Raw genomic sequence first — 20261 nt, forward strand, 5'->3', positions numbered from 1 at the left:
TTGTTTTTGGTGTTTTGCGGGGTCTCGCGTGCTGTCCTCTCTTCGAATCAGTTCTTGGTAAAACCAAACTTCAATAAACCGTTGGGTTAATGCGCGGATGTGCGGATACTTTCAGTTAATTTTGAATTTTTCGAGGAACGGTGAAGGTCCGCGCTTGAATCAGTAAGTCCAGTTCCGAGTATCACAGCCAGATGTGAGTGCTTGGCGCCAGTCGCAATTAAATTGACTTTAATAAAATATCTGGCGGGCTCCTTGCGAACTTTTAATTCTGGGGAAACGGACTTGAGTGATTCCAACTAAGAGCAAGAACACAGTTCCTTAAATGAAGTGCTACTTCTGGCAGCGTTCTTGAGATGCGCGCAGCATCCTTGGCAATGACGTCATTCGCCTGCTGACCAGTTTCTCTGTGTTCGTGTGTATGTGTGGCGAGAGTGCGTATGCGTGTGTATGTGCCGAAATTAGAGCGCAATAGCGAATTCAATTTGCATTTGCGGAAGAAATAACTGCAAACGAACAGAATCGATTGTTGTTGTCGCGAGTGCTTTGTTAAGGATAAGAAGAAGTCGCGACTAGTTCCGCAAAACTCTCACGTTTTGTCTATGGTTTCTCGTTTCCAGAATCCTAAGTGAGGGACTCCGAATAGGATTCATTGGATGACAAACTAACGTGCAGCCAGGAATTATCGATTCAGGTAAGCCATCGTTTCTCCTTGAAGCAACTGGGTCAGACAGCGATAATAATTGCACGTGTAGTTCCTGGTTTTCCACAAAATTGTCGTGGTAAGCTGAGCCACCCCATCTTCCCGAAACCTTCCAGCTTTATGCTGATAATGAATTTTTAATGTGCGCTGAGACTGCTAGTAGAAAAGAAAAAACAAACCCACATAAATTAAACTTGCAAAATCTTCAAAGGACAGAGAACTGCGTCGGTGCTTCCATTCCGCTTTTTTGGGAGGCTGTAAATTATGAAAGACCAGACAAGCGGTAGACAACAAGGTTTGCCCGTTCCCAAGGGATCCCGGGGCAACATAATCAAAGGCCTTTATTACTGGGCTGGAATCGGATGGGGCCCGTCCGGAAACCATGCCGCAGACGGCTTTCCTGGCCCGGAGTCCCGTGACAGGGCACGTTCGACCTAATAAGCATACGTCGTTGAGTAAATGGGGGCCGTGGAACTTTGCATTTACGACTCGGCAGAGCTGTAAGTGCTTCCGGGCTGCCCCCCGAGGGCAAGAATCGATTTTCGATGTTAATCGAGTTGAAAACCCTGCAAACTCGGCTGTGTTTGTGTCCTGTTCAAAAGGGTGTTTCACAATGACCAGACATGGAGGCCCTTAAAGTCAGTTCCAATTTCGCCTGGTCAGGATAGAAAAGCAGATCTCTGTAAGCTCTCCTGCGATCATATGTATTCGTTGTTTTATTTATATTAGATTTGCTCATTTGCGTGGTCCACTCGCAAAGTTCTCGACTCCTCCTCAGTCCGCCGTCAAAACTTGTTTTATATTCAAATTTTGATGCTTCTGCTTGGGTTCGATTTGTTTGGAGATCGCTCTTCCCTCTCTCGTCATCTACTTATTTTCGCCAATTTACATAATTTTAGACCGATTTATGATGGCACTCGATTGTTGCCGTTCTTTCTGGGTGCTAATGGTGTGTGATATCATCATCCAAACAACACATGTTTGCTAATATATTTACTTCTTGCTTTAATCACACCTCGTTACTGCGATCTTAGTGACAGAAATGTAATGTACATGTGCAACTCATTCATGAACACTTTCAACAGCTGAATATATTTACGTTGCCTGGTAACATGATTGGATATTAAAAACTCTGAGAACGTCCCCTGCATATCTGACATTTCATAGCCTCAAGTGGGCCCCATTGAAGCTTGGCGGCATTGAAATGGCGCCAAGTTGTCGTTCGCTCGTTTGACGCCTCCTCTCCGACCTCCTGCTCCTGGGGAGGAAACCTATTTGACGCCACACGCACACAGCTGAGCTGGAGGGCAAAGGACACCGGCACGAAAACAAATAAATGCTCAAGGAGTAGTCAAAGGGGGAAGGACGCGGGGCGATAGCAATTGTCTGCGAAGGCAGCGAAGGGGATAACGAAACCTTGGCTTGATATCAGGATTCAGGATATGAACAAAAGTTGGCAGTTAATTCGTTTCGAAGCCGTTGCCCGCATTGAGGTCTCTCTCAGATCCTGTTGAAGGTCGCAGGATTCGTAGGAGGCACGATGAGTCATCAGTTCTTTAGTTAATGGCCCAAAATGGAGAGCAACAGCTCGGGGGAACGTCGTAAATTTCCCATTGCTAGCAGTTGTTGATTATGAAATTTTATTCTCTGCCCAATTAACTTGCGTCGAGCACGCGATGGCCCATATAGCCTCCCAAGCTCGCATAGATATATGCATAAAGACCGATGTTGCTCAGTTGGGTTTCGGATTGCGGTAGGTTGACTACGATTCGCTTTGTTTATTTGACGGAATGGTGCATGTAGGCCTGGTTCCGGGACCTCCAAGCACTCTCAAAAATGAAAATCGATTTTGTTTGATGGACGCCAGGCATGAGAGGTCGTGCACTCCGTCGACAAGGCAATTTTAGTGGGGCTGATGAGTTGGGTTGATGGGGGTTTTCTTGACTAAGGGTTACAAGGAAATGATAGTGAAGCATATTGGAATATATTAAATTGTTTCTCCTGCAGAAAAAATTGGAACATTTTTAATTTGATTTGTACATTCGTAGATTTTTTTTCCGAGCGAAGATGACAATACATTAAACCTAATTGAAACACACAAATTCCTGGCTCAGTGGTGGCGTGTGATGTCATCATATCGAAGATGTATATGGGAACCTTGAACCGAATTCTCCTCTCATCTATCGGCTCCCGCGATCATGACTCAGTTTATAAATGCTCATTTATTGCTATTTAAAGTGATTGAATCGGCTCCGTTTACGGCATTTATTCTCCGTGATCTTGAAATGTGCGTCTTTATTGGATTAAATTGATGGGTATTGGATTATGATTGAATATCATCGATGGTAGCACATTATTGCAAAATAATATCCGAATAGTTTGGCATTGCATCTGCAGCATCCTCTATTTTAGTCTAGTCTTGGGTTCACTCTGCACGCAGATTTAGTGTCTGGGTGAAAACCCTAAATGCCATTCGTGGTTTGAGGCAACCAGACAAACTAGAGCGGGTCGCAGTCTCCAGGACTTGACTTCTGAGCCGCTATGGGAGAATTTCGTGAATGAATCACGTTCTGTGGGATTTCGCTTTCTGGCTCAAGCTTTTCTTACAGCCTGTCGAGTGCACGAGAACAAGACGAGCGTGAGCGCGGCGCTGTAAAGGAGACTCCGGATTCAGTCCAAGAATGGGCACGAGGACGACGATGACGCGCAGAGACACTCACGAAAAAGGAAAAACGGAAAAGGCGATAGAAGCCTGTGAGCAACTAACAGCAGCTGCTTCTTCTTGTGGCATTGTCCTCTGCCGCCGAACCCATCCATGCCGGTGCCACCCAGGGGTGGTTTGGCTCAGCACTGCTCGGCGTCTGGCCCTGCTTACAGCATTACACGTTCCCGGAGCCGTGAGCCCCTGCTCTTGTTGCCACTCGCAAATCGTGGCTTCTATTTTTCGGGCAGTACATCCTGCAGACTGGCAGCCGGGGGGTTGGAAGCGGCATTCGCTTATTTTGTTATTTTATTATTTTGCTATTGCTGTCTTTATTCCGCTTTTAATGTGCCGTTGTCCATGGTTGTTCTGTTTGGTTCCCGTGAGTCAAACTTTGAGTGAGAAAGACCCTCGGCTTGAGCAGATTTCTTGGCCACAGTGGTGGTCCGAAATATTGAGTAATTTCCTTATGGAAACTTCTTATCTTCTTTCTTTTAATGTAAGCGTTGTAACAACTATATAGCAAGATTTTCCTGTTGGAAAACAAGTGCCATTATTGGCACTATGCACTTTTCTGGTTGCTTCAACTCCCCGTTGTGCTGCAAGTACTATTTATTGCGACATTCGTATACCGCACGTGCTCCGTTTCAGATCCTGGCTATGCTTCTAAATCGGTCGTCGAGCTGCGACCACCCACTGCCAATTAATTCACTTTTCTGTAAACAAAATAAAACACACAAAAATGGTTATTGCGCCCGGTATTTCTCAACAGCGAACCGAGGCATTTTCCACGCTTGTCCTGCGTGCGTCCTGCGGCGTTGATAATGTGGAAACCACCCCGTAAAGGCATCATTGCAGTGCGTGCCCTTCGCCAGGACCCTTTGGCTGTCCTCTGTTGTGATAAATTTCAAAATTGCCCACATTGTCGTTGGACTTATTGGCCGCGTTTCGAGGGTGGCTTGGTTCCTGACCCGCTCCTTGGTTTCCTGCCCACATACCTGTCACCCCTTAGACTCGCATTGGACCGGGGAAAAGTCACATGACTTTCATTCTGATCGTTAACATACTCGACACTCTCACACCTTCTAGACTCAAGTCCTCCTGTGAAGTGGATTGCATGCCTTTGAAACAGTTTGTTTGTCGTTACTCTGAAGGGCTAACGGGTTGGTTTAAAGCGCAAATAATTAAGCTTTCGAGTAATCTAACTCTTTGGAATGGTTGTGGTACAAGGCTGGATTTCGCCTTATTCCTCAAGTTTCTAATCAACCTTTGAGGAAACTTTGTTAGAGTTGGAGTCCCTCTGCCAACCTCTCTATGGCCCATTCAACTTGTCTCCGCCGTCGCTATTACTTCCAGCATCTGCGACGAAAACCGCTTTGTGTTGTGGCGCTGTGAAAAGACGTATTTCGGATGCCAGGAAGGCACACAGTAAAAAGCAGCCGAGAACTTGGAAGTTAACGCTAAATTTAAGATACACAAAAGCGCGCAACCGACCCCATCGCTCAAGAAGTACTGCGGGCACAGCTGTTTGCAGTCAAATTCACATGGGCGCGACTGAGATGAGATTTAGATATGCCCTCCTCCTTCTTTCAATACCGTGAGCCTCCCGGCCATCCAGGCTGAATTGCACTTTCGATCAGGGACTGCAGACAGATGGAGCGTCAAACAAGGTGAACCACACGATTCGAATCCAGGTGCGGCAGCTGCTGACATGAGGTCAAGCTTCTTCAGAATGCACGCCGTACGAATCCCACACAACCAATGAAGCATTGCAAAAAACCTTTACTGGGTATTAGCGATAAGTGCTTGACAACAAATGGCAGAGTGACGGGACAACAAGGATGAAAATGTCCACGTTACAATAAAAAATCAATAGACAGGGTGCAATGCCTGGCACTACGCAGTTTGAGTGAAGTGTCCCTGGATGAATACCCCGCTGGCTTGTGTTGGCGCCGTGTCATGTCAGCAAATGTCTCATGTTTGGTATCCAGTTTTGGCACTTGACATTGTGTACTGACTGCCAATCACGCTTTTGCTGCAAATTAAAGACATATTATATGCTTTCTGCAAAATTGATACTGTGAAAGTCCGCTGCTCGCACCCTATGAATCCGAATATGAATATGAATTTTCCATGTGACTGCCCACAGAAAACTAGCCAGCTTCAGAAGAGTCCTGCCAAGATTTTTCCTGGTAATTGTCTGAGTTGCTAGCCAGCTTTATGGTCGCGTATTTTATTCTGGCTAATGGACTGGGTCACTGAAATTGTGTGTTACTGATTTATGGAAGGCACTGTGTACTAACTGATTTAGTTCGTGGTTGGGTTGTGGTTGAAATCAGAATAGAGAATTTCAAGCTCCCACTATGCGCATCTCAAACCCTCAAATCCACGTCGTCCCCATCTCAAACCCTCAGATCCACGTCGTCCCCACAGCGTTCCTCTGCACAGGTCAGCCTGAATTGGATCATGTGGATTTGTATCATGTGTGGTGTGTCACATTTCTAAGCGCCTGTGGTTGACATTTGCATGGGTTGTTCAAAAACACAAATGTCAGCTCCAATTAAAATGCCGTTTGTTTGTTTGTCCACTCTGAACGTCGAGTGCACTGTAATATTGAACTTCCTCTGGCACTCCCCCCACTCCACCTTTCAAGCAGTTCAAGCAAAAAGTATGGCGCCAACCAATCGAGATAAGAGTCAGCATCTGCGCGGGCGTATTTCGCATCTGTAATTACAGGCACAACAAGAGGTATAATGGGTCGCCTAATTCGAAAGCATTCCTTCGAAGACCTTTATTGACTGGTCTCTGCGGTGCGTCCGCCTGTGGTTAAGATAGAACATGACCAGAGGGGCGCGGGAACGCGCTGACCTCAAAAAATATGAACTTTTCACACTTTAAATGGCCTGTCTGATGGCACACAGTTAACGGTCAGCGGGCTCGTGGCTTTCCACGCATACCTGCAGAATTACGGAATTTAGTGGCCTGGCCATTAATTAGCTAATTTATTTTATGATCCTGGAGCTTGATGGTTATATTCATTCATTAGTGTATGAAAAGGGCCGCTTACTAGCTGATGCAAAACAGCACGTTCCAATATCGATGAGCGAACGGAGAGGTATGGCCAGGTAAAGTGTAGCCTAGTTCGCTTTAATCTTAGGGCTTCTAATCCATGACCACATCCTCCTGACATTGCTCGAGCGCACAATTGCATTTTCCGCTCATAAACCTCAATTTCCTTTGCGGCCTCTTTGTTCTAGCGGACTTTCGTATTTTGCCTACTCTGTGGATAGTTGCCCCACGTGCAGTGAAGATTACGATTGTTGACTTTGGGCGGATAGCTGAACGCGGCAAACTGGTTTAATTGCACCACACATATAGCACACAAGCAGACGTTGCAATTAGCCCGGCTCAAGTCGTGGCTAACGGTACCCCATTTTCCCCCGTCTCGTCCGGCACTTGGAGTTCATAATTATCAGTTTGTTGTGCCGAAAAATGTAATCGCATCAGGCACATGGGATTTAGCGTCGATAGTGTCGGCTCCAGTGATAGATTAGCATGTGCAAGCTTGGTTGGTTTACTCAGTGTAACCATTTGTTAAAATATGTATTTCTCAGAGTCAGCAGGAACAAAGAAAAACTCGTAAAAGCCAATTAGTCGCACTATTTTTGTTCAATACATCTACGGATCTATAGGATTGAATATAGGATATATGATTGATAGGCTCAAGTGAAATGTTCTTTCCCGAATTGATGCCTGCCTAATATGAGGGGTCAATTAGGCAGGACGACGACAGGCTTAAAACGACTTCATTACCATCAATCTTAATTAAAAATCATTGGAGCTGCTCCGCGGTACGCGCTATGATTTGTGATCCCCCAGTGAACGAGGCTGCGCCACAACTTAAGTGGCCAGAGTTATGAGACGGCTTCCCGGTAAACTGGAAATATGTCGCAGATAGAGACATACCCATAAAGTAGCTGCGATTCCAGCACTTACGTCTCTATCTGCAGTGGAATATCTGTAACTGCTCGCAGCGCGTTCTGTATTTGCATCTCCGTTCAACTGGGTTTCCCAGACTTTCTTGCTCGTTTCTGTGGCGTTTTGTGTTGAGCAAATTGTGGGCAATCATTGTCAATTTACAGTGCACAGACAGAATAAGTTGGTGCCTGTACTTGGCGGACGGTAGAAATTGGTCAGCAGTGCGCCCTCGGGAGCATAAACCCTGCTGCTTGCCCCAAAGCGTCGTCTGTGCCAGCCAGTCTCCACTGCACCCGCATGCCTGTCGGCCTCTCAACAACTCACCAGTGCACCTTGAACTACAAGCAGTGGCGACGTCTCCGTCGACGGTTACTACTGCCAAAACATGCAGAGAAAAAAAATGTACAAATGGGCACGATGTTCTACAAAATACAAGCTTAGTCCGGACCAGCAGCACCTATACTTTTAGAATATATGTAGGTGTTTTGAATTTTTGTTTGGTTACCAAAAAAGTGACAACGATTTTATGTTTTTCTTTCGGTGTAGGATGACGACTTTAAGCTTTACCACATAGACAAACGCTTTCCTCTTTCTGTGAGACACTTATCCGAGCTATGAGATCAGCTTGGGTTTTCGTGGCTCCAGGGGTCGTTCGCTTTATTTACCTTGTCTGAGAATTGGCGAGCCCTGCCTCTCACTTCTTCCTCAGCACCACTTAGTTCCAGTTTTTTATTTATTTTCGTTGGGTTAAATTTGTATTTTTAGTGCGTCTCCGTTTCGGGGTTTGTTTGTTTGTGCGCTTTTTGAGTTCCTCCGTCGCTAGAACATTTATTGCTTTCATTTATTGCTATTTGCATTTATTTCTTTTTCGTGCGAAAATAATTCGAATTACTAAATACTTTTTTTGCTGAACCTCTTAAAAGAAGAATCCAGAAGCTGTGGACATCTATCTAGTGACTCGGTTGAGCATCACCATGTTTTGCATTGCATTTGATTATTTGAGTGTGGCTCTACGCCTCAATAAAGACAATGGGTTAAGTGTTTTCCATTTTTTTCGGCTCTGACCTACTGAAAGGCAACCAGATTGCGTGGACTTTTCACTTTGTGGAGAAGGTTGTCGTAGCGAACATGGGCAACGCCGCTTATCGCGCTTAACGCCCCGTATCACCGTACAGTGCGCCCTCCGTCAAACGACTTCGACCGCAAAAACAACAACGACCTACTTCACCCACCCACGCAGCGCAGAAGCACAGCTTTCCAGTGGAGAGCAGTTACAGGTCATTAGGTGCTTGCTCGCATCCATGGACAGTTGTCAAACGATGTCATCAGCAATAGATGCCAAACATGGAGCGTCGGCGACTTTATTTCATTTAATGTTTAATGTCAAGTGTCTGACACACATATTTTGCTCCCGCTACCCTGGCGTTCGTATCTTGCAGATCATCGGCGATGATGGCTGGCAAACCTTAATTAGAAATGCAGTGACTTCACCCCGGTTGAATTATATAATTACCCGCTCTAAAATTCTGACGCTGCAGGAAGGAACTGGGAGTGGAATGATAATTGGAATTCGCTAATTAAAACAGGCGCGGCCGAAGGAGGCCACTGTAGTGTCTCCTGAACAGGAGCATCACCTGCAGTCACTTCCATTGCTTTCTTGTTTGTTCTAATCGAGCTCTACATTGTCGTGCTTTCATTGTTTAACAAAATAGTTTTACAAATTGCTTTTACTTCGTCTGGGTCACAGCATTCCATTTGCATTTGTTTGCAGCTGTGGATGTTAGAGAGGATATTTTTTGTCTGTGGAGCAGATAATAGCATTGCATTTTGCAATGTGAGTAATTTTCTAGAAACCGGTATGGGAGTGAGTTCCTACAATAATTGCAGTGCTGTGGACTTTTATTAAGCCAAAATGCTGCGCCTATGAGCCCAATTTAATGTACAACATGGATTAGTATGTATCTGCTGACCTCATCGACGGAAGCACAGTAAACCAGAACAGAAAACAGAGACACACATTATACTAACTGCGAACGCGAACTAAATTGCTAGAAATTGAAAGTGACACTGAGAATCGCACGAGCTTAAATTTGCTGCAAATGGAAACATTCTTCTATTATAACAAATGGCCGGGTATTTGGGGCAGAGCCCCCCCCTTTCAATTTAGTCGAACAGAGTAGCTTACTAAAACAAAGAAGTACTGAGCAAGGCAAGATAGGACACATTTTCTGGAGTAAACATTAAGGATGGTTTGAACGGTCAAAATGCAAATTGCCAGTTAATTACCGACTGAAACGAGGAAGCCTGTTGGGACAAAAGGATCAAATAACAAATGAGCACTTGGGTCAAAGGTGGCTAGCGGCCACGCTTGAAAGTGACAAATACATATGTACACTTTCTTACTAGGCACTAAAATACTTAAAAAAACTAAAAAACGCGGCTCAAAAGACGAGGAACATTCGGTAGACTTTTTGTTAATAGCACTTGTGTCCATCAAATTGAAGGCATCATGTCATCACTGGGCGTATGAGCCATGTTCGACTATAATTGATGGGCTGTCGAAACTTACTGCCGAGAGCTCAATAAACACTTGAGAATAGTGCTTATAAGCCACGAAGGCCGATTTGGGATCGATGCCCAAGTTCTAGCGCTGAGATATGTAATGAGTCCAGCACGCGACGCGGCATCTAGGCCGGCCTGGCATTCACTTATGCATTGCATCCAAGTGCAGTTGAGCTTCCCAGTTTTCTGGGATGCGCGTAACCCGAGCCTCTCCGCCTGTCAATAAGGTGCTAATGGAGCCCTGGCAATGAAACGCGCCGTGCCGACGCGGCATGCTGCCTTTCTGTGCTCCACTGATCCGACTCTCGGCTATGGTGTGGAAGTACAGTTAGATGATGTGTTTGCCACAACCGCAGTTTTGACTTACCATGTCTAATAAAAGAGGTTGGACTGTCCCCACCTAGAGCTTCTCTCGACCACCATGGAGTGTTACTGCTTCGGTATTAATCCTTGATGGAATGTTAACATCGTTATGTGGTTGGTGTTCAGAAAAACGTTTTCAAGACAATAGCAACTAAAGAATTTCATTGGATCACAAACTTATCTTTCGGTAGCAGTGCAGTAAAACTAGTTTTTCTTTTTAATCTTTCTGCGGCTAGATCTACATCACGTACATTATTTCTTCTCCATATAGCCCCATTTCCATAATTACATATCCAAATTGCAAGTAAGCAGCTGTTATATAACTCGTTTATAGATGAACCCAACAAAAGTTCCGGCAACATATAAACCTCGATCCGCAATTCATACGGAGTAAATCAATGCAAAAAACAATACTATGGTAAATGTGTACACACAAATACCAGTAGAATATACATTGTTTGAGGCAATTCGGTTCTTTTGACTCAATTTCATATCTTATGAGTTAATGCTGACAGATGATATTCTGATAATAGCTTTCAATATGAATCAAGAAGTATGTATCCGCACATATTGAGCAAAGGCTAGATCGGAGCGAATGTGGCCTTGGTATTGTATCCAATTTCCAGAACGTATTGTTCAAGAATAGGCGTAGCTTAAGATTGATTCCTCTCTTTTTGCTTCGTAAAATCGGAGTCCAGTCGAAAAACCAGTTCAAGCTTTTTCGTTTTTCTGACGTTTTTGGCGGTATAAACTTAAGATCAGCACGTGGTTCGCTGACTTCAAGAACGCTACGCTGTACCGGTTTTGGTTTGTTTTTGCCTGGACAGTGCTCCGATGATGACGTAGTGCCAGGGCGCTCGAAGCACATATGGCTCACTCTCCAACGGCCCATGACCAATTTCGAAAAGAACGCAATCTGCGAGAGGTCAATGGGATTCCTATCGAGGGGAACAATGTTATAAAAAACCAACTACACAATCAAAAGAACGCCATCAACGTGGCGAAATGTGTTTTGTCGGAAGCCTTCAAGGGAAAATGGCGTATTACATTGATAAATTCAATTAGTGTGTCTTCAAGGGCTTTGAGTGCCTTCTGTCTAGTGCTCTTACTTACCGTGCATAATTAAAAAGCAATTATAACGAAGTATTGTCAGATGTTCGGCTACGGCTATTAAGCCTTTGAAGAATTGCGTAAAATGGTCTCTCAAATGGTCCGAAGAAGTTTTTCAACTAAATGTAAAGAAAACCTTCAATGATCCAAAATGTCTCAAACGGTTAGTTTTTTTTATTTCGTTCCCATTATATTTTGATGCACAACATTTTGTACGCTTAATTGTCTTGTGGGGCACTGAAATTATAACTAATGACAATTTTATTAAGCATTACAAATAAATTATTTAGCAGCTCGTTTGTTTCCTTAACAGGGCTTTAATTAAAGATTTTCAACTTTACTCTAACATTTCGAAATGTTTTTTTTATAATTAAATCTAGTTAATATGCGTATATATTTGTATATATTTTTGTGTGAAATCGGGTTTAATTTTAAATGGATATTTATGAGCTTATAATTTGCATTGAATACTAAATAATGTTGATAATTCGAAACGAATCAAGCTTTCTGGATTTCGATTTCGGACTATGCCGAGTTTTCCATCACTTCAAAGGTAATGACGACAGTAAGGTAATCAAGGTGGTCAGCGCACCACATTCAGTCTCCCTGAACGGTGGCTAGCCAGGTGGCAATTAGTAAACTGCCCCGGCGACATTTAAAACTTTTAACGTAACTACTTGGGTTCCCCAATCAAACACGGCGATCGATTGATCCATTAAATTAATTGAGTGGAATCGCTTTGCAAGCAATGATGAGATGGGGCACACCGGCTGCCCATTGTCACGTGCCCTCGTGCAGACTGCATTCAATTTAATGGGCTCACCAACAGCCGCCGGTAGCCGGTTCAACCTGAGCGGACTGCTCTAGACGCCCTAATTGATGCAACATGCAAATGGGCCTGTCAGGCGGAAAGCGGTGGGATCGGGGTGTGAAAACTTTGGGCCAGACTTGCGCCATACGGGAGCGCTGTCGCAGCTGGGCAAACACAGGAGATGCATGATAGGGGATGGGGTCAGTGGGATGAATCTGTGATGTCGGAGCTTTAAAATTGATTGTATGTACATATATACTTGTCATGTAACAAAAAAGTTTTTGTGGTCAGCTTGTTACATTAAATAAATACAATAACGATTTTAAACCAGATCCTTCTAAACCGCTATTGTAGCGTATTCCTAAAGAACGTGTTTTTTCGATTGCATCTTATTACTTTTTAGTTGGATACTTTAATTAAGTTAACAACTGTTTTTGTAATGCTGCGCTTACAGCTAGAAACAGCTGAAAGGTAATTTCTCTGTGTTTTTCTCGTTGGTTTCTTTTTGGACATGAAAAAGACCGCCCGGCAAAACCAGTTGTTGGGTCTGTTACCGCGTTTCGGTCGTGCTTCGCTGGTTAACTGCTTTGCTTCGCTGCGTTAAAATGGCTTGGAAGCCACGAACAGCGGGACGGCAATCGGTGTAGAAACGGTCTCTCGAAAGCGTGGGAGGTTAAAGGTATAGTGTCACCTGTTGCTAGATAGCCAGCAAATTAATTATATAAAGCCAGATAATATTTGCACTGATACCTGACATGACCATTCAAATTGCATATGACTTTTTAAAAGGTTCAATTGGCATTAGAGGAAAGACGCGAAAGCGGCACGCAAACTGAACCATCAATTAAGTCACGTGCAAAATTGAACAGCAATTATTGAAAAATAGCTTTAGCTAGGATTGCGGATAAGCATTTCATGCAATCGTTAAGTACTTTCAAACCGGAGTAAGACAGTTATTCGATTCAGTTATTCAATCGGCTTTCAATTGAAAAGTAAAAAGTGGGAGCATAGCTGTATAAGCTGTAAGTATAAGTAGTAGATAAGTAATTACTTAATCCATATGACGGAAATGCTTTTAATTGATTTTGTGAGTTGTGAGTAATTACAACTGAAAACTATATTCCAAGTCAATTTTTTAAACTTTTTTTCAATCGTAGAAGAAGTTGACTGATAAACTCAAAGCAAATGCTCGGGCTTATTCTATTAATAAAGTTACCCCCTTGAAAGCTTTGATATATTGCGTACTAATTTTTTCCAGCCCCAAACTACAAGTATTCAGTATACTTCCAAATCTAAAAATCTGCTTTGCTTTTGGCCCACTTATTTATAGTTTCATACCCATGTTATTTTGGAGGCAACATCACGTTCCGATGGTGCCGGGAATAGTTTGCCGGTCGTTACTGGCTTTAATGCTTTTCTAATTAATTTTTGTTTACACATATATCAAGGGGAAGCCAAGATCACTGAACCCTTGCTTTTTGGGCGCTCGGTAGCCAACCGAAGTAAGAAATCTAGTGTTGAAACGCCCGGACGCCAGATCATTGTAATGTCAATGTCATAATGCACAATGCCCAATTAAGTTGATTGAAGCGCGGGTCGGGCCCTCATATAGTACTGGGAATCAGAATGCGAATGAGGACGGGAGTGGTTAGTGCGACTGCGGCAAGAACCGGGACTATAATTCATAAGAACTAGCTGAATCGATTTGGTGCAACCGAATGTTTCGCTGCACGACACAAGCAACGGCTCCAACTTGTTGCAGCTTTCTTAACCACGAGGGTCAGAGTCAAAGTTCAATAAAATCCAATTAAACTGCCGCAGGCTGCCCCTTCCACTTCGCTGCTGCAGAACCCGCAGACCTTTTACCGCGCCCTGTTGCTCGTAAATCTTAATAAGTTAACCTGCAGAGGAAACCGGGAACTCGCAAGCCGAAGAGAATGTTGCAAGCCATGTGATTTAATATAAGGCCACATGAACTTTCACTGACTTGTGTGTTCCGGACTCCCGACTCCTCCTCCATGGGCAGATCAGATTCCGCCACCCGATTTCCGAACTGTCAGACCGCTCAATTGAATTAATGCTGGGTGTCGGCTAGCGGGGAGGCTTCGGCGTTGTGCAACTATGCTGGGCATTAATAAATAATTTTCTGCGATGCCTTCGCTAATTTGACGGTTCTTCGCGTCCGCTATTTTTAGAATTTTAATTGCATGCGCAAAAACGGGCTAGCAATGCGGTCGGTGACCAGAGGTCAATATGCCTTGAAATGTAGATCTCCATAAGTTGCTGCCTCCGGTCGCAACCCGCGACGCTTTTATGACAGTTGCTTCCGCTGTTGGCCGAAGGAATGCCAGTGTTCCGCAAGTGCCTCAAGTGGCAAGTGGTGCCTCACAGCAGAATTGCTTTACTGCCCAAACTGGTTGCTCACTGGGAGCACGCATAGTTGCAGTCGGAAGGAACAGATGCTGAGCATTGCCTCCCATCGGGATGGTGCTGTGTTGTCAATGTAGGCTCTTGCGCTCACTACTCACAAGTTGTCTGAACAATGAATCCGCATCGTTGAACACAAAGCAGGCACCAAGAAAATTCTGTATGTGGCTTCTCATGTATTATTTAAATTTTGACCCAGCCCACTTTAACTCCTGGCACTCGAAAGTTACTTGGCCCCGACGAGGGGAGTGTCATCCCTCGTCGAGTTTGTCTTCTGAAACATATCACAATAACACATCATTTGTCAAGGCAACAAATGATGTTGCATGTAACCTTATCATCTCATATCCGTTGCAGACGGTTACGTTACGGTTTGCCATGAAAGGGTCAGTGTGGGTGAGCAGCTGAAAGCCGGACACCTAGAGGCAAATGGTCTGGGTTCGTTATAAAAGCCACCTCTGTTGAAAACAACAGCACATTACCACGGTGAACTAGACGAAGACAAGCTGTATTCATGCTGCCGTAAATGTGTATTGCACTCGTACTAACATGACCGTGTCCTGAGCACAATGCTTGCTAATGAATAAACATGGCGACCAGTCACTTCCACTGCAGCAACCTTCTCTTCCTTTGCTCCTCTTCGCCCATAAATGAAATTACAAAGTTACGTATACGCCGTGTGTCCGCACGAAAGTTGCGCAAGCAAGCGACTAATTTATTGGGAATCCTTTCCATAGGGACCACGTGCAGACGTATAGCATGTTACTCCTCAAATTGACAGCTCGGTGCTGGGGAGTTGTTTGTTGCAGATCCTCCTACTAGACTAATAACAACAGCGTACTTGTTCGCCGTTTAAATTTTTAATGTTTATTTGTGAAGATTTTCAGAAAGGCGATCATGTGAACTGTGAATGTGAATGTCTGGCTCAGTAAATAAAAAGCAGTTTGATGGTTTTGATAATGAAAATCGAATTTCCCTTCTGGAGATTGCCCAAAATAACAATATTTTAAATTATTTGTGTGCTTTCATTTTTAGATCCCACCTCTTTTGGGCACAAACTGGATTGACAAAAGTCAGAGTCCAATCACTACGAAGTACAATCAGCACGATGACATCAAATAGTTGTTTAATCAGTCTAGGCCTTCTCCTGGTCCTTATTCAAATTCTAGCTCCAGCAAAGGCTGCGGAGCACTCAGTGTTCACCCACAAAAACGCATCATCGGTCTTGGGTCAATTGGTTACCTCGAGTACCCTAGTATGGGAAAGCTATGACCCCAAGGATGCTACACAGTTGCAGTTCGCCGTGGAGGGCGGAAAGTACGTTACTGAGGATGAGCATTACCCCATGTACGTATGTCGTGTACCAATCGATGGTATCCAAGTGTCCGGCCATACCGAGAAAATCCTTCAGAGACACGTCTGCCTTGCGGCCCACTATAAGCACGGAAAATACGACAACTTCGATGTCCTTATGAACAAGGGTCACCTGGGGAAGGTTGGCTGGCGTCATTGGCGTAAGTTCGATGCTGGTGTTCCCGTCGGTGCCATACGCATTGGAGATGACTCTTACATTGGTCGCCATCGGGCCCCAAGTCAACCGAACAAGGACGGGGTCGTCACCCATTGGGGAGCAGACTTCAATCTGGGCCACTTGGAGCCGGTGGGTCTGGGAAAAATTAGGGTCATCGAAGCCGAACGTGAGAAGTACTACGACGACGGCGAGGTTTTAGTCGAAACAGAGCCCTTCCGATACGAGCTCAGGGACATCAAACTGGATCGATTGCGCACTGATATTCAAGAGAATATGACTGAACTGGGTAAGTCTGATCAAATATAATTTGTTAGCTTTTTAATAACGTCAACCGATTTCGTAGTTACTAGGAAGCTTGAAAATCTGGAAGATAAATATAGTACTGTGGAGACTATTCTAAGCTATACCTTTAACTATAATCAATATTGGGGATCCCACGAGGGTGTTGCTCGTGGTTTACCAACAAAAATATTTGAAAAAGATGAAGCCGTTCCGGCTGAAATTAATTGGGCCTTAAAACACACCGAAAAGCGATCGGAAAACAAGGCAGTGCACACGAAACTTTGGCCTGGTACAGCAATTAATGTTACGCTACGTGGCAATTATGTGACCCTGGAGGCGCCGTACAGTGGCAAGCTCTTTGCTTTTTATTACGGAAGCGATGAAAGTGTTTCCCGAAAGATCAGCGCAGAGGCAAGTGTTTTAAGTTTTATGTAAAGCCATGTTCTAATGAATTTCAATCTACAGGTGCGAAAGAGCTACTTGAAGGAGGTGAAGCTGGAGTTCAGCCCCGTCTACTGGATTGAGAACGGTACTCTGGTACCCACAACGACCACCACAACGACCACATCCACATCGACCACGACACATGCCACCACAACCAGCACCAACGAGCCGACGCCCATAAATGAGCCCCCGCTGGTCCATATGAAGGACAACGGTGTGCAGCATTCAGGTCCCGATACGCTGGAGAAGACCTTGCATGACTCCCCGTCCAGCAACGAATTAAATTCGCACGAGGCTCCAGAGAACATGTCCTCCGACCCGGGAAAGGATGTGGCGCTGGCAGGGTTCGGAGTCAACGCAGCGGGGTCAACATTTATTGCGGGGTCGGCTTTATTAACTCTACTTTTAACAATTTTTTTGAGTCTGTAGATGAAATTGAGCTGTGGACTCAGTATAGAGTTTAATTGTTGTTGTTGTACCTGTTGTACCCGTCTTTGAGAGCGTCAGAGAAACGTAATAAGCAGATAGACATTGTATGAATATATAAACTCCAAGAACCGGGAGCGAAAAGCGAAAAGCGAAAAGCAAAAGTCGATATTTTTTATACTTGTCCCAAGGCTTCTTCTTTAACACGCATGCAAGCGAAAGCGAATTTAAATGATCATTAAAATAAACGTAATACATTCCTAAACAGAACCTCTTACAATCGGAAATAAATCAAAAGTATAATTAAAAATAAATTTATTCATATTTTTATGTAGAAATATTTTACAAGTTTTTTTTATTTGCAAGGATTTAAATGGCTTTTCATTTTTGTAGTTAGTAAGCAGCATTAACAGCAAGTAGAAAAAATATTAAACTTGAATTGACATTTGCTTAGGGATGGTATTATAGATCACGCTCTCTAAAATGATGTATGTATAGTATACCTGTATGTCAAATATGTAAACCTATGTATAACATAAGTACGAGTATGTATGCTATTTTTTAGGCCAAACACTCAAAATATGTAAAATAGATATTTTTATTTGAGCCCTTTGATTTAAAGTATGATTTGCGTTTATTTAAGGCTAATCTCTATCATAATTAATTTGATTTTAATTAAAACTTCATTAAAGAAACAATGAATATATATAAATAAAAGGCTTGTAAATGAAAATCGAAACAATATTGGTTTTCTTTTGCTTTTAAAATTTTTTTTTTATAAAAAACTACGCTGAATAAGTGCTGTCAATTCAAAACAGTTAATGATAAGTTTGTTACATTCTAACGACCAATTTATACATCTTTATAATCAAGCCAGTAGCTCAATCGGGCTCGAGACAATACTTTATTAAAGTCTCTTTAAGCTCATAAAATATTCAGCGCACAATACCACTATCATCAATACATTCGAATTCGCTCTTTGAGTCACACCTGCGCCTACCTTTTCAGCGCAATGTCATTGAAATGATAGTTGACACGTGGAAAATAAGCGAGTGGGAGGAGGAATCAAACATATAAACATATAAATTAAATTAACTAAAATGGGGCAGGGGCCATCGGTCTGTTTCCAATAGATGTAAGCTATCTATTCGCATATGGATATGGAATGCTGTCTGCTGGGCTTTTGTTAACAATGCAATTTGTGCTGAACTGCTTTGATAGTCTTAAATCTGCTCAGCTTCCTTCGCTCCTTCCTAGCTGTTGGAATCTAGTTCTCAAAATAAGGTTGATAGCAACCTGGCAAAAAATGGTTTCGCATTAGAAACCCATGTATTGTCAGGCGAGCGATATTTTTAAAGCGTGACCACATGATGGCTATGAAACGGGTTTTGATGTGGATGACAAGGCAATTGAACTGTATCATTATTGCTTAGAGGACGCCTGTTCAACTCAGTATTCTATGATTGTAAGAGTACCTATTTATTTGTGCTTTTGCAGTGTAGACAAAGTCATTGTGCTATTACCCAATGATTTACCAACTGAAATGTGGGGAGTTTCAGTCCGCTTGAACCCAGAACTAGGGATGCCGGCATGTTAACCAACTCATCCTCGACTGTTGCTCTGTTGCTCTGGTCTGCTGACCAAATTTGATATGCATGGATTGGTTGAAGCAAAAGCCGACAGTACCGCTGGCTCCAACCTCCTATGTTGCAGTGCGCTGACAGGTTTCCCTGCCAGCTGTCTGTACCGGCGTGCAATCTGCTACATCCGCCGCTTCATCTGCCATCCGCCATATATCCTTCTTTTAGGAGTGACGCGGGGAAACCCCCACAGCGATTTGCTTTACTGACGTAGGCATATGATTGTGACCGCCCCTGCATTTTGTGCATTGCTCTTGCCGCACTCAGGGTTTTGGGTATAACCGGGGATCTGGTTTTAACATTTTACGCTTCATAATATGGTATTCGGAAATTGCATAAACTTAGCTTCTGCGGGAGGGGTGCAGCAATCTATCTGTTGGCATTACTTTCCGGCTTTTTGGTTATTTTATATTTTCGGAATTCTTACAGACAGGTCACTGCAACGCCATTCTAATCGGGAGTTCTTTTGTACTTCATTGAATTCCAATGCTTTTAATTTGGTTTATACGATGAAAAGATTCGAGGTTAAAAACCGAATGTAATCAATGAAAATAATAAAAATGTTTATTTTGAATAATCGAAAAGTAAATGTGATTGATAATGTATTTCCAGCCCATTGCTATCCGATAATCAGATTAAATGTAATCATACATAGTAAATACAAACACAAAAGTTAGAAAAATATTTCAACAAAGCCTATTTGTGTTTTAATTACTCTGATTAACTTCAAGTGTGATTTTAAATATTCCAATAAAGAATATTTGAAGCATATGTTTGATTCAAGGTTTTTTATTTAAGTGTTAAGTTCTGCGACGGACAGTGGCCCCGCTGAGAGCGCCAACATATGGCGTACAGCTCAAGTTCGAATTAAGAGAAACCAAAAACTCTTAGATTGGTCCCAAAGCAACCAGCGCACAGTGGATTGAACTTGCAAAGTTGAAAGAAAAATGATAAGAAAACGGTTTCGAGTAATTCAAATTATACCGAAACCCGAAAAATCGTAGCTAAGGAAGGGTTTTCTATTAATTTTTTTATTTTGGACTTGGATTCATTTTAATTTTTTTTTGGCCTGCAAACATTCTATTATATTTTCAAAATGAATCAATAATGTAACCTGCGAATACCAATTTAATATCGAAAAGCTTTGTAGCTGTGCACTGTGCTGCTGGTTGGCCTGAATACACAGAGCTTACCAAGAAGCAACAGAGCTCTGTCCTGCAGCCGCCATGACGTCATTACCTACAATAGCATCCCACGAAACAGGACACTGCACACGCAACAGAGAG

The 20261-nt window shown here is 43.3% G+C and overlaps 1 protein-coding gene across 2 annotated transcripts; it reads left to right on the forward strand.

Annotated features, from left to right (window-relative positions):
* The first annotated feature begins 46 nt into the window (after positions 1-46).
* On the forward strand, positions 47-19722 carry uzip (unzipped). 2 transcript variants are annotated; one of them, NM_001299946.1, is made up of 5 exons: positions 47-162; positions 618-691; positions 15688-16469; positions 16527-16876; positions 16931-19722. In NM_001299946.1, the coding sequence occupies exons 3-5, from the start codon at positions 15761-15763 to the stop codon at positions 17336-17338; spliced, it is 1467 nt and encodes a 488-aa protein (NP_001286875.1). In that variant the 5' UTR covers positions 47-162; positions 618-691; positions 15688-15760; the 3' UTR covers positions 17339-19722. The 2 variants fall into 2 exon arrangements, with proteins under 2 accessions (NP_001286875.1, NP_523861.1); NM_079137.3 differs by having other exon boundaries at positions 16931-18071.
* Positions 19723-20261: the final 539 nt, after the last annotated feature.

Source organism: Drosophila melanogaster, chromosome 2R, assembly GCF_000001215.4.
Source record: "Drosophila melanogaster chromosome 2R".
NCBI lineage: Eukaryota > Metazoa > Arthropoda > Insecta > Diptera > Drosophilidae > Drosophila > Drosophila melanogaster.